The sequence below is a fragment of the Lontra canadensis genome, unplaced genomic scaffold, assembly GCF_010015895.1.
Source record: "Lontra canadensis isolate GAN:19392208 unplaced genomic scaffold, GSC_riverotter_1.0 scaffold89, whole genome shotgun sequence".
NCBI classification, from domain to species: Eukaryota; Metazoa; Chordata; class Mammalia; order Carnivora; family Mustelidae; genus Lontra; species Lontra canadensis.
In genome coordinates, this window is record NW_022631083.1 from 2,276,547 (window position 1) to 2,291,529 (window position 14,983).

The following is a 14,983-nucleotide window of genomic DNA, read 5'->3' on the forward strand; positions in this document are numbered from 1 at the left end:
ACTTCCAAGCCGCTTACATGCAGAACCAAAACCCAGAAGTCCCAATACAACTTTATAGACCCAGGAACTTGAGGCCTACACAGGCAACTCTGCCAACATCTGACATCTTTCTTTTCTGAGGTGCACTGCTTTTATTTTCTAAATAATAGATTTAGTGATTTCCAAAATCACTAGATTTCTAAACATTGGGAATTCAAGGTTATCTAAAAAAATAGGGTGGTATTACCCTGTCTCAGTGAGTTGGTAAACACCATCCCTCTGCTTCCTGGAGGATTCTCATGGTGATATGTCACCCTACAGCCTGTAGGACCTGAGACTAGAGAGCATTCCTTTTCAGGGAACAGGGAAGGCCATTCCCTCACACATAATTCCTCCCTTCTGTATCCTTCAGCTCATCGTTGGAATGAAATCTTACCAAAAAATGGAGAAACAAAAACTTCATGAAGGGCGATCACTTTGGAACTTTATCTTAACCACATTCCATGAAAAATGTTGAAGGAACAGGGAATGTTTATGACTGCCATTGAGTATTGGAATGTCATGCAGAAAATGGAATAAGTTTTATGTTTACAGGGGTGCTGGGGTGGCTCAGTCAGTTAAATGTCTGCCTTCAGCTCAGGTCATGATCTCAGGGTCTTGGGATCTCAACTCAGTGGGGAGTCTGCTTCTTCCTCTCCCTCTGTGCTCTCTCTCGCTCGCTCTCTCTCAAGTAAATAATTTTTTTAAAAAGATCTTTAAAAATTTTGTATATTTTTAGTTCAACTTGTGTCATCCTCTCCTCCCTTCTCCTCAGCTTGGCTCCCATTATTTTCCCATCCTCCACCTCCAACAACGGGGCCCTGGCTGCTCTAGGTCCCCATGACAACTAGAACCTGTCTCTTTCATTGCACTGAGAGTGTTGGATTCTCTTGTGACCACATTGCTCACGTGCAGAGAAAGGCATCCATACAAATGTATGTGTTCACCAACAGCATACTGGTATGACCAAAAGCTAGGTCAAGGAACAGGACCTTACCTAGACCTACCAGCCCTCCTGGTATCCCCTTGCAATGTCCACCCATACACTCCATAGAAGGTAGCCATATTCTGACTTCCATTGCCACAGGGACTTTGCTCTCCTTTCTGTCTACATCCCTTTTCCATGAACAGTCAAGGGAAAGAACTTCGTCTCCTCATCTCTGTGTCCCTGGGACCTGAGGGCAAATGCGGTGTCATTCTAAAGTCCATTTGCAGCAGGAGCAGTCAGTCCCCCAACATGACTGAACACAGAGCCCTGGTCCCAGCCATTCCCATCTGGGGACATACCCCATGAGATTCCCAACCGCAGATGATTGGAAATCAAGGATTCTGAGTCCTGTGGCTCCGTGATGTCCCTGTGGACACGTCTCTCTAACAAAGAGTGTGTGGCCACTGCAGCTTCAGCCCTGGCTGGTTTCTTTCCCTCCAGAGACTTCGGTCAGCTTGCTGTGGAGTTGTTAGACCAGTCCTATAAGCATGACGAGCAGATCGCCATGAAACTGCTGACCTACGAGCTCAAGAACTGGAGCAACTCCACCTGCCTGAAGCTGGCGGTGGCGGCCAAACATCGGGACTTCATCGCTCACACCTGTAGCCAGATGCTGCTGACCGACATGTGGATGGGAAGGCTGCGGATGAGGAAAAACCCCGGCCTGAAAGTACGTAATGACGTGTTGTGAGGTCTGACTCTGCACCTTGCTGAGCTGGGCACTTCCTGTGTATTATTTCATTTACTCCTCTGAACAACCCCACCAGGGAGATGCCTGTCTTACAGATGACTTAAGTAATTTGCCCAGGGTCTGAGTCAGGAAGGCGTGGATCCAGGACTTGAACCCAAGAGGTCTAAGGCCCAACTTAATCGCTGTGCCTGGTTTACGGAGCCTGGAGTCCACCCTAACTAACCACACACCCCCTGGACAGGCCATCTACCTGCCATTAAAGCAGATATCTGAACTCTTTCTATAGATCCCGTTACAACTCCCAAGTTGTGTAATATTAATTTGATTGGTGATGTTTTCATTACATGGGGTTTGTAAGAGAATATGAGGTTATGAATGGGCTTGAAAAGGATGTAGTGGGTGGAAAAGTGTATTGTGATGAAATCCTAGTTCTGCTGTTTACTACTGTTAATGACTAAGTTATCTTTCTTTCTTTCTTTCTCTCTTTCTTTTTCTTTCAAGTAGGCTTCACACCCAACATCAAGCCTAATGCAAGGCTTGAATTCATGACCCTGAGTTCAAGACCTGAGCTGAGATCAAGAGTTGGATGCTTCACCAACTGAGCCACCCAGGCACACCAACTATTAGGTTATCTTGAGGAGAGATTCTAATCTTCAGATAAGCCAGTTCCTGATGACAATATTATACCAATCTCATGGGAGAGCCATGAGGGTAAAGAAAAGACACTATATGTTATGCTGTGTGGTTCTGGCAAATAGAAGGCCCTCCGTGTCTTAAAATTTTGAAAGGGGGCAGCCTGGGTGGCTCAGTGGGTTAAAGCCTCTGCCTTCGGCTCAAGTCATGATCCCAGGGTCCTGGGATCTAAGCCCATATCCGGCTCTCTGCTCAATGGGGAGCCTGCTTCCCCCTCTCTCTCTGTCTGCCTCTCTACCTACTAGTGATTTCTGTCTGTCAAATAAATAAATAAAATCTTAAAAAAATTTTTGAAGAGGATGCTTTATCCTCATATGAGAACTGAGCATCAGGATTAAAAGTCAGTCAGATTAAACAAATTTAGGGAGTCAGTGAGATCCAAGAAGAACGTGCTTCCAGTAAATTCCAATAAATTCCAATAAATAGATGGAATTACTGAGCAGCTACAAGTATCAGAGATACTGGTTAAGGAAACAAACACAGTTTCTTTTCTTTCTTTCTTTTTTTTTAAATGAAAACAGTTTCTTAACAAGAAAATCCTTTATGAGAACATAGAAGGGGAATCAAATTCCAGGAAGAAAACAAAAGTTAAGGTTCAGTTAGGATTCAAATTAAAATTCAGAATGATTCTGAATGGCTGGTCGAATGTAAAAAAGACCATTTGATCTCTGATGCCAAGAACATGATCCTTTAGGGGCGCCAGAATTCTACATTAAAATTGCCATATGGCCGTGCAATAAACAATATTTATATAGTACTAAAAATGGAAATGCTTTTTCTTGGTTTTCAGCTTTTAGAATAGTTCCACAGACAAAGCACTGAAGACTCAAGAAAGATTCCTAAACAGGATACAAAAGTCACCCAGTATGAAAATACAGAAGCAAAGGCACCGCTTGGGAAAACTGGGTGGTGGAAGGCAGTGACGAGGGTAGTGAGAAGGATAGTGACCCATATTATAAAGCGGGCAATCGAGGGGCAAATCGAGGGGCGAATCGAGGAGTGATTCGAGGGGCAATCGAGGGTGGCTCAGTGGTTAAGCCTCTGCCTTCGGCTCAGGTCATGATCCCAGGGTCCTGGGATTGAGCCCCGCATCCATCCTGGCTCTCTGCTCAGCAGGGAGCCTGCTTCCTCCTCTCTCTCTGCCTGCCTCTCTGCCTACTTGTGATCTCTGCCTGTCAAATAAATAATAAATAAAATCTTTTAAAAAAGTGAAAAATAAAGCGGGCAATCGAGAGTATCGAAAGTTGTTGAGACAAGAGATAAGGATTTCAGTTTATGACAAAGGCATCTTCGTAGGAACTGAAAATATTCCTGTGCCTATTAAAAATGGAGCAGAGGAATAGGATGTTAATAGGTAATACTTACATTAACAAAGAAACAGCAGTATCAAATATCACTCAGGTTGTTAAAAATGTGAAATTGTTATCAGTAAGGACGAAAACCAGGAATAGTTCAAAGTGATTATCTTAAAATCTAATTCAAAGATTTCTCTTGAAGTCAAATGATTTGAAATTGTATGTTGAAAAGACACATTCCAAACCTGAGTTTATCAACCCAGGAGAGCCAACATCAACACACATTTTTAAATTAGTGGATTTTAGTGAAAAAGAAAAAACTCTCCGGGCATCCAGGCAAAACACAACAACAACAACAACAACAAGATTATTGTCAGACTTCCAACAGCAACCACTTGTGTCAGGGAGAAAAAAATGGAGTGTATCATACAAAGATGCTCCCAGAAGAAAAATGACAGGCCAGGATTTTATATCCCCAAAAGTGACCGTTAAATATAAAGGGTACATACTAACTCTTACCAACAGGCAAGAACAGCCGGAAATACAATTCCTAGGAGGCAATTCTGAAGACTCTATTAGGAGAATGAGGTTCCAAGAACCAAAATAACCAGAGAGGCATCAGTATAAGGACTAATGGTAAGCCTCAGATAGATATTTATTTACAGTGCTGAGACTGGGGGAGGGCTAAGAAGGAGAGAGCATAACATGTAATGGCTATGTCTTCTGATAATGTAGATATAATAATTATTTTCAAAAGGAGGAGATAATCAGAGCACCTGTGCAAAAAAAATTACTGTTTTCTTTTTTTTTTTTTAAGATTTTATTTATTTATTTGACAGAGATCACAAGCAGACAGGGAGGCCAGCAGAGAGAGAGGGGGGAAGCAGGCTCCCCGCTGAGCAGAAAGTCAGATACGGGGCTTGATGCCAGGACCCTGAGATCATGACCCGAGCCGAAGGCAGAGGTTTAACCCACTGAGCCACCCAGGCACCCCAAAAATTGCTGTTTTCAATAATCATAGTTGATTATAGTAGTATTATCATTGTTATTCTGAAACTATAAAGTTAAAGCAACTGAGTAGCGAGGGATATTTTAATTCTAACATCGTGTCAGTCCTTGAGAACTAGGACTCAGTGTGGAACAAAAGGAAACATGGCTACAGTCTAAAAGGGGCAAGCAGAAAGCCTATAGTATTTAGCTGGAAGCATCAATATGAACTTATTCCGTCTCTGACCAATGAAAATCCTAGAAACAATGACCTCCCCAAAAGTCACAGACATCTCCAAAGCCCAGATTATGGTTTTAAAATAAATTTCCCACTAACTGGAGACAGAATTTCTTAGAGAAATGGTTCACTCTAGATCTGGAAAGCTGGAAATGTATGAGATAAGCCCTGAGCATCTTCACGCATCAGATGGCAAAGAAACTCTCAAAGACCAATACGGTAAGAACAAGGAGACCAGGAGCCCACTTGAAGAGGCTTCCACAGGCAAAGATGGGACAATTTGGCTTTCAATAACATTCCTAACAGCAATAGATGGAAACATATCATACATGTTTAAATCCATGAGTTTATAATCATATGCTATTACTTTAGTGGATGATAAGAAACCAATTCATTATCTGGAACATAGTTGAATTAAGTATTTAGAATTAAGTATTTAGCCCACATTTCCTACATGATCTCAACCATGGGTCACCACTGATAGATGAAGGGAAATGTGAAAGTCTTCATAAATTTAGTCCAACTAAAAATTTAAAAAAGGGGTGCCTGGGTGGCTCAGTTGGTTAAGCATCTGCCTTCTGCTCAGGTCATGATCTTGGGATCCAGAGATGGAACCCCACATCAGGATCCCTGCTCAGCAGGGAAGTCTGCTTCTCCTTCTCCTTCTGTCCCTCCCCTCTGCTTGTACTTATACTCTATCTTTCAAATAAATAAACAAAATATTTTTTAAAATTTTTTATAAACATATAATGTATTATTAGCCCCAGGGGTACAGTCTGTGAATCGCCAGGTTTACACACTTCACAGCACTCACCATAGCACATACCCTCCCCAATGTCCATAACCCCACCACCCTCTCCCTACCCCCCTACTCCCAACCCCCTCAGTTTGTTTTGTGACATTAAGAGTCTCTTATGGTTTGTCTCCCTCCCGATCCCATCTTTAAACAAAATATTTAAAAAAAATAAATGATAGAGTTAGAACATCACCAATTCTCAACACCCTTCTCTCAACTAACAAATCTAACAGGTATCAGTGGCCCCTAAAATCACCAAGAGCTTCCTGATGAAAGAACACATTATCTACATTCTCAACAAGGGGCTTGAACCTGGCTCTGGTCAATAAAAGTATATTGTAAAAAGCAAAAAGATAACAGTTGAAATTAATTTTAGTATTTATTTAAACCATTATATACAAAATATTATCATTTCAACATATCAATAGGAAAAAAATCATTAATGAGATCGTTAATATTCTGTTTCTGTTCTAAGTCTTTGAAATTTGATGAGTACTTTGCACTTCTGATTTAGACCAACCCCATTTCAAATGCTCCATAGCAGTTTGTGACTCATGGACCCCAAACTGGACAACCCAGGTCTAGAAATGCATGCTCAGGAGATAAAGCTATAAAAGAATAGAAAGAACCTGTTCCTTTAAAGTCATGATGGAGGTCTCTTTGGAGATGGGCTTGTGATGCAGATGGGGTACATGAAGGGGCTTCTGCAGTGGCTGACACCTACCAATTTTATCACTTGCGTGGGTTACAAGGATGCTCACCTTATGATGATTCATTAATCTCTGCCTTTGTGTGTGTGTGTGTGTGTGTGTTTTGTATTTGTGTTTTATTTTATGATTAAAAAATATTTACAAGTTTGCCTCTGGGGAACAGGATTTGAGAAGAAGAGAGATGTGGCAGGAGCCTTCTCTTTTCACTCTGAGTCCATCCAGGACATTCAGATGTTCAATCACGTGCCCATGTTCTTTGATTTTTAAAATATAAATAAATGAAATTCAAAAAAGAGACCCAAAAAAGTTGATTAAGCTTCAATCACTTCCTTTTTTTCCCACTTAATTCTTCTCTTAAATATTATGTATGCCAAGAGGTATACATAATTTTAAGCACCAAATTTCTACATTGGGAGCCTGAAAATATACTTATTTTAAAGTAATAATGGTCTGGATCATTCTTTTTTGTTGTTCTTTTAAACCTAACTTTTAAAAGTAGTTAATATGATATGCACAAAAATTAAAACAAAGCTATTTAAAAGGGTAAATGACAAGTCTCCCTCACACACCTGCCCCCATCTGACCTGTTCCCACCTAGCAGCAACCACTGATACTAGTTCGTTGTGAGTCCTTCCATATATAAAGCTACTAGGAGTGACCATTCTCTTTGTATCTTCTTTTTCACAGGAGCTGCCATACTCACTATTTTGTTCCTTGCTTTTCCACGTTAATCTGGGAGCTCTTTCCGTATCATTATATAGGAAGTTCTTATTCTTTCCCAGCTGGGTTGTATCCCATTATTTCAGATTAAAATTTAGTCAGTCCCCTCTGAGCCCATGGAGGGCACTCCTGTCTTGTGGTCTTGTGGTATCATACCCACTCACAGTGAATGCCCTTGGACACAAATCGTGTCTCATATATCTGTTAGATAAATGTTCATAAGTGGAATTAGTGGCCCCGTGGGGATATGTGCTTGCAACTTGGATAGGTTTGACCAGCCTCCCTCCGTGGGGATGGTTCCAATTTACACTTCCACCAACAATGTAGGAGAATGTCTGTTTTCCCACAGTCTCCCCAACACAGCGGCGGTGGGGGGGGGGGACAAACTTTTGAATTTTTCTAATCTGATGTTAAACAACAACACCCTTGTGTAGTTACTGTGCATTTATCTTATTATGAGTGAGGGTGAGAACATTTTCCTCTCAGTACCAATGTCTCTGTTCACAGCCTTTGCCTATTTTTGTGTTGGATTGTTGGAATTTTTTTCTCAATTTCTAGGAACTCCTTTCTAATTAGAAAGATTAGCCTTTTGCGTGTCATGTGAACTGCAAATATGTTTTCCCATGAGTTGTTTTTTACTTTGATTAAGACTTTTTTGTTGTTGTTGTTTTGTTTTTTGTTTTTTTGCTGTACAGAACTTTGTGCTTTTTTAAAAATTGATCTTTTTTTAATAGCTTCTTTTATTTCACTAATTGTTTTTTAATTAAGATATAATTGCTTCTTGATTTGTGGGCATAGTTAGGTCTTCCTCCAACCATCCTTTTTCTGAAAAATTCTCACATTTTTTTTATAGTTTTTTCACATTCTTCCCACACCACCACCGTTCTTTTTTTTTCTTTTGTGAAATCTTTAATCTTTCATTTAGGCTGGGCAGAGGTAGAATCCCCCTTAATTGTGTTCTAGATGATCATGCAGTTTCTCAATACCACTTTTATTAAATAGTCCCTCTTTATTCTTCCAATTCGAGGTGGTACTTTTACCTTATACTAATTTTCGATGTGTATTTGAATCTATTTCTGGACTTTCTATTCTATTCCTTTGTTTGTTCTATTCATGCACCTATATCGTACTATCTTAATTATGGATTTTTAAATTGTATATACCTTTTAATATATGGTAGAAATAACCCCTTTGTATTTTCTTAATAATGGATCACTGAGGGAAATTTCTCAAACTCAGCACTGAACATTGGGAACAGATTTCTGTATTGGGGGTACACATCACAGCACCGATAAAAATGACAACAAAGTTTTCCATCCATGGGCCAGGCCATCCTTTTGTCTAGATCTAGCCCAAATTACATTTGTCTTTTAATTCTTGATCCATACATTCACATTTACATCTAAGTCATTTCTATATAAAATATTTTCTATCTACTTTACTAAAGGTATTATTATGTATTTATTCTCACTCATATTATCATATTTTAATTTAATGATTTACCTTCTTTGAAACTCAATGCAAGCTCTCTGCTTTTTAAGACAGGATTCCACACAATACTGTTTGCTGTCTGTCTGAAATAATTTGGTGAAAGTTCTTAAATTTTTCACAGTCTCCAACTCTGCCAATATATCAAACCAAGTAAGCCACAGAACATCAGAGCAGTGACAAAGCTCTTCTAGGACTGCTCAATTTATTGAGTAACACTGAAGGTCATAATTTAAGGTTTTTACATATACTAGGATCATTTTCTAGAATTGCCAGAGCTTAAAAATCTAAAAATCTTTAAAAAAATTTTTTTTCTCCTTCTATGTAGGTTATAATGGGGATTCTTTTCCCCCCTACCATTTTGTTTTTGGAGTTTCGCACATATGATGACTTCTCATATCAGACATCCAAGGAGAACGAAGACGGCAAAGAGAAAGAAGAGGAGAATATGGTCAGTGCCACCCTTGATCTCAACCGTATCCATTCACTCTCATTCTCAAAATTGTTGAGATTTCTCTTGCCACGAGTTTAGAAACCACAATAATGGGGCAACTCGGTGTAATTCTTTATTTTTGAAGACGCCTATCTGTTAACTGCGGTGCACTTCCCATTTAGCAACCTGCTTGCCGTGTGCTGTTGTTTTCCAGGATGCAAATGCAGACACTGGTTCAAAAAAGGGTGATGAAGAGAATGAGCACAAAAAGCAGAAGAGCATCCCCATTGGAGCGAAGATCTATGAATTCTATAATGCTCCGATTGTCAAGTTCTGGTTCTATACAGTAAGGCTTCCTCATTAGCATTTGCTAAGTGTTGAACAACAGAATTGTGCGACTTGAGAAACGTGTCAAACATGTCAAAGGCTTTTACAGATGTTTTAAAGTTCACAGAATTAAAATGAATTATGAAAACAAAACCAGGACTGACTCAAATCTTCAGCTGAAACCGTATCTGGGATCTTGTCCTATATTTACATGCATGTAGGTATATGGCCCTCCTAGCCCCAAATACACCACCTTGTAAAACAAAACAGTCCTGTTTGCTTAAGATGAAGGATTTTTTTAATGTCTTTGGTAATAAAAGCTTAGAGAAATACAGTTTTATTTTTAAACCAACAAAGATGACTCATGATTTTAAACAGCAAACTCACAGGTGCCATTTTTTCCGCCATGATATCAGTGGGGTTACCAAAGCAGTGTGTTGAACCCACATCACAAACTCCTAGAACAGGGGAGCAAGTCAAGTCCTCTCCACTCTGAAATGCACTCCCAACTGACCACTGCTTGGCTGCGCACTCTCCTCCAGATGCCTTTGGTGGCCACTATCTCCCCAGCCCCAAGAGTGAGGCAAGAGTGTTACATCTGTAACAAGATGTGTAACAACAAGACTGTTAATCTGTAACATCTTGTTACATCTGTAACAAGAGTGGCCCTGGCTTTACACATGCCTGCTTGTGACTCTCACAGATAGGCTCTGGCTGCAGGATGTCCCAGCAGGCAAGCAGAGGCTCCCACAACCATTGCAGGCTGGGGAGGGTGGGACAAGACTTGGGACATGAAGTCCCAAGCACCAAGCTACAGCCTACACCAGGCAGGTCCTGACATGTGGTTCCATTTGGGACTAGGCAAGAGCAGGTGATGGGAGGTGAGGAGATGGGTCCAAGGCTGTAAATGGAACATTAGGCAATAGGGTAGGCAGTAGGCAGAGGAAGTCTTCATGGGGAATCAGATCAGCTGTGGACCTGGACACCAAACCTTCTAGTAGCCACAGCTGGTGATGAGAGAAGCCTCTGCTACCCACCTGCTCTGGTCAGAGCCAGCTGAGTACCGCTGATACACCTGGCCTGCAAGAGAGCTCAGCACAGGGCAGAGCCAGGAGGCAGAGGAGCTCCAGTGTCACCCCACACCTCTGAATACTATCTCTGGCCTGTGGGAGGACATCACACATTTTAGAGTTTCCCAGGGGATTCTGATGAAGCCCAATTTTCCGAACTCTGGTTCTAATCCTTCTGCAAAGAATAAATCATGGGTGCAAGGGATTTTACCTATATTACCGGTAAAGATTATACAACTGGGAGGGGTGGAAGGTGAATCTTAAAAAAAAAAAAAAAAATGCTGCATCACAAATACACAATTGCTAGAACACCCCCCTCCTATCTCTCAACCCCACTGCCATAAGTCCTGAAGAGCCCTGGGCCAGCAAGAGGCCCTGGAGGTGAAGTTTCGTCCACTCCACAGTGAATCAGCCTCAGACAATCAACTTCAGATCACCTCCCTCCACCCCATGCCTCACTCCCATACGTCTCCAAACTCTGCATCTTTTCTTGCCACAAAGATAGGGAGCATGTTGTGGCCACAGCAAAGACTAGATAAGTCGATCCTAATTGTGGGGACTCTGGACAGCTTTGTGCACCTGGGCAGACAGCTTTCACTCTCCCACTTCTAACCTCCCGTATCTGTCGGCAGTGTAAAGATTCAAGAGGGAAATTTGCAAAGCAGGGAGAATACATAACATTTTCCAACTTCCAGGAATGTAGAAGACACATCAGTGAAATATTAAAAATTTCCCCATCTATCATAATTTTGTGCAGCTCCATAATTTCCCCATGAGAGTGGTAGTGGCCAGAAATACATCTTCATGTAGAAAATGAAATGCCAGTGTCCATATCATCCTAGAGCATAAAATGCCTCCTGACCTGCCCCAAAGTTTATCTGCACTGGTGATATGAACAGAAGATTTCCTCTAGATGAGTCAGTCCAGTTGGAAATGCAAATTTTAGAAGACCTGTCAACCTAAAAATAGGATTTCAAAGTTGTTGTTGTTGTTGTTGTTTTTCCCCAGCATGTGTTATCTCCCCAAACACTGCTAACAGTTGTTCTGCCCTTCAGATATCATACTTGGGCTACCTATTGCTATTCAACTATGTCATCCTGGTGCGGATGGAACGCTGGCCCTGTCTCCAGGAGTGGATTGTAATCTCCTACATCGTGAGCCTGGCATTAGAGAAAATACGAGAGGTGATTATTCCAAAGTCCTGTCCCAGACCCACTGAACGCTGACTTCAATTCAGATATAGCTTCTTACCGCAAAAACACTCCATGCAAATCATGAGTGACATGATACCATGATACCATGGTACCTTTTTCTCTTTTGGGCTATAACAATCCCAAGTTTATTCCATTCCCTTGCTTAAGATGTCTATGTCTTCTGCTTCTGATTTGAATTTGTAGATCAAAACACAAAGCAGGGCACCTGAGTGGCTCAGTGGGTTAAGCCTCTGCCTTCTGCTCAGGTCGTGATCTCAGGGTCGTGGTGCAGAGCCCCACATGGGGCTCTCTGCTTAGCAGGGAATCTGCTTCCCTTCCTCTCTCTCTCTCTCTCTCTCTCTGCCTGCCTCTCTGCCTACTTGTGATCTCTCTGTCTGTCAAATAAATAAATAAAATCTTTTAAACACACACACACACACACACAAAGCAAAATAAACGATGTTTAGTAGTAAAAACCGTCTCAGGTCCTGTAAAAGCAGTAATAAATGCTTCCAGGAGATAAACCAATTACTACAACAGGGTACAAATTTTGGCTGTTTACTGGGAACTAAAACTAAAAACAAAGAGAGACCCAAGATGATGTTTTACCTACAACTTAGGACTCAGAATCATGACTCCCTACCACCTGCAATGGGGACTCTACCTTCTTATTAAGGAAGAGCTCTCAGGAGATTCTGAGAGTATGGGAGAGGAAAGAAGGCCAGGCACTTTTCTTCAAGTTTTAACTCACTATATTAGCTTGTAAAGAGAAAGCTTACATCCAAGTAAAAAATGAATTTGAACTGGAAAAGCACACAGAAGCTTTTCATGTGCCTCTTCCAACTGATACAGACCCAGTACTATTATTTTGCCATTGTTATTAACCCTTTCATTGAACTGAAAACAAACAAACAAACAAACAAACAAAAAAACCATTACTGGCAACTCCTTCCCAGCCAAGGTAGTTTGACGCTGTCAGTCTAATGAGAGACGGAGACAGAAAAAGGGGAGCATCCAACATCTTTCAACCCATCTCCTTTGCTACTAGTCTTTCTTTTCCAGGTGGCTTCAACAAAGTCTGCAGGTGTTACAACTGGGATTCCCCAAGTGGCCTGCCATGCCATCCCGATGCTACCATGATCCCACTGAGCACCAGCCATGTGCTAAGATACTGTTCTCTTTTTTTTTCATATTTTATTTATTTATTTGACAGACAGAGATCACAAGTAGGCAGAGAGGCAGGCAGAGGAGGAGGATATGAAGCAGGCTCCCTGCTTCCTCCCAATATGGGGCTTGATCCCAGGACCATGAGATCATGACCTGAGCCGAAGGCAGAGGCTTAACCCACTGAGCCACCCAGGCACCCCTAAGATACTGTTCTTTATTCTAGGAGCTCACCCTCTAGTTACAGCTCGCCACGCCCACCCCCAGGCTACAGTGTACACAGGTGGTTAAACTAGTCAATCCCTTCTGTTTTGGCCAAAACCTAGATACCACCCCATCCCATCTATGGGATCTCCAGGACCCACTCAGTCTCCATAACCAAAGGGGTGCCACATGGCATAACAGAGCCCCACCTTACTACACACCGTAGCTGTATCCATGGGGTTCACTCTCTGTGTATTGTGGCATGCTGTTTGTTAAATGTTTTTAATTTTACCCTGAGGAAGTAGTGATTTTTAATCAGTGGTGGGTTTTTTTTAAGATTTATTTGAGATTTTTATTTATTTATTTGACAGACAGAGATCACCAGCAGGCAGAGAGGCAGGCAGAGAGAGAGGAGGAAGCAGGTTCCCCGCCAAGCAGAGAGCCCGACGCGGGGTCCGATCCCAGGACCCCGAGATCATGACCCGATTTATTTGAGAAAGAGAGTGTGCATGGGGGGAGAGGCAGAGGGAAAGTCTCAAGCAGACTCCCTGCAGAGCACAGAGCCCAACACAGGGCTCAGTCACAGGACCCTGAGATCGTGACCTGAGCCATAACCCAGAGTCAGATGCTTAACTGACTGAGACACCCAGGAACCCCAAACAAATGGTGATTTTTAAAGAGTAATATCTCAAGGAGGAGAAAAATCATTTAACCTTCCCCTCACTTCTCATATCTAAGTTGCAAAGGAATTGTGGCAAACAAACAGCTAGCCCAATTCTGCCATCTCCACCAGGTAGATTACCCTTTCGTGAGACCACCTGGGTGTATCTCTGCTGTAGACTTTCCTCCTGGACTAATTCTGGAACGCAGGCTGATGGGCACATATCCAGAGAATTAAAAAGAAATCAAGAGGGAGCTGCTTTAATTTCACCCAGAAGGACATAATTTAGAAGGCATTTCCTGAGAATTTGTGAAACACTGCATCTAGGAATATAGAGGATTCCATGGAATTTCCCTTTCGAGATCTCTTTCTCCGTCTGAGAAGATTAGTGTTTAAAGGTCTTAAGTAGGAAATGGGACCAGATGCCCTGGAATGTTCCACCAGTCCTGTCTTTCCAAGATTCTAAGAGGCTTCCAACACAGCACTCCCTGTTTATTGTTCTTTGGCAATTGTTTTCAGATCCTCATGTCAGAGCCAGGCAAACTCAGCCAGAAAATAAAAGTTTGGCTTCAGGAGTACTGGAATATCACGGATCTCGTGGCTATTTCCACGTTCATGATTGGAGCAATCCTTCGCCTACAGAAGCAGCCATATATGGGCTATGGCCGAGTGATCTACTGTGTGGATATCATCTTCTGGTACATCCGTGTCCTGGACATCTTTGGTGTCAACAAGTATCTGGGGCCCTATGTGATGATGATTGGAAAGATGGTTAGTACCGGCATCCCATTAGGAGTTAGGGACGTTGTGGTTGTGGTGAAGACCTGACACCAGGCCTTGGGTGTGGCTTTGTTAGGCTTCATTTGGTCTTTCCTTTGCAGTTGGTTTCTTGTAGGAAACACTTTTGCTTTAAAATACATAGTTTTCCTACATGTTAATACTGCATGTATATGTATATAGCCAGTATATACTACTTTATATAGAGAAACATATCTACTGTATATATGTACAATACTAATACTGTATATGTATATGTATGTGTGTGTATATATATTATATATACATATACTATATATATATATATAGCAATAATCTGGCTCATAACATGGGATGAAAGCCAAAAACAAATGGGGCCTAGGGTCACACCCCCTCCTATATTCCAAACAGTCTTCAGCCCATGTACTCTGGCCTGGAGTGGGCACAGGCAATTCATGTTATAAAGGCCAAGACAAATCCATGGCAACATTTCTTCCAGATTAAATCATACAATATGAAAGAAAAAAAATGAGCCAGCGGATCATCCTTAT

General features: G+C 41.6%; 1 protein-coding gene across 1 annotated transcript in view; it reads left to right on the top strand.

Annotated features, from left to right (window-relative positions):
• TRPM1 (transient receptor potential cation channel subfamily M member 1) overlaps positions 1–14,983 on the top strand; it is an 85,370-nt gene that overhangs the window by 42,748 nt on the left and 27,639 nt on the right. Inside the window, exons 17-21 of the mRNA XM_032835937.1 lie at positions 1,448–1,676; positions 8,953–9,075; positions 9,272–9,403; positions 11,510–11,638; positions 14,196–14,447. Of these exons, the coding sequence (XP_032691828.1) occupies positions 1,448–1,676; positions 8,953–9,075; positions 9,272–9,403; positions 11,510–11,638; positions 14,196–14,447 (865 nt within the window). The remainder of the gene's footprint in view (positions 1–1,447; positions 1,677–8,952; positions 9,076–9,271; positions 9,404–11,509; positions 11,639–14,195; positions 14,448–14,983) is intronic.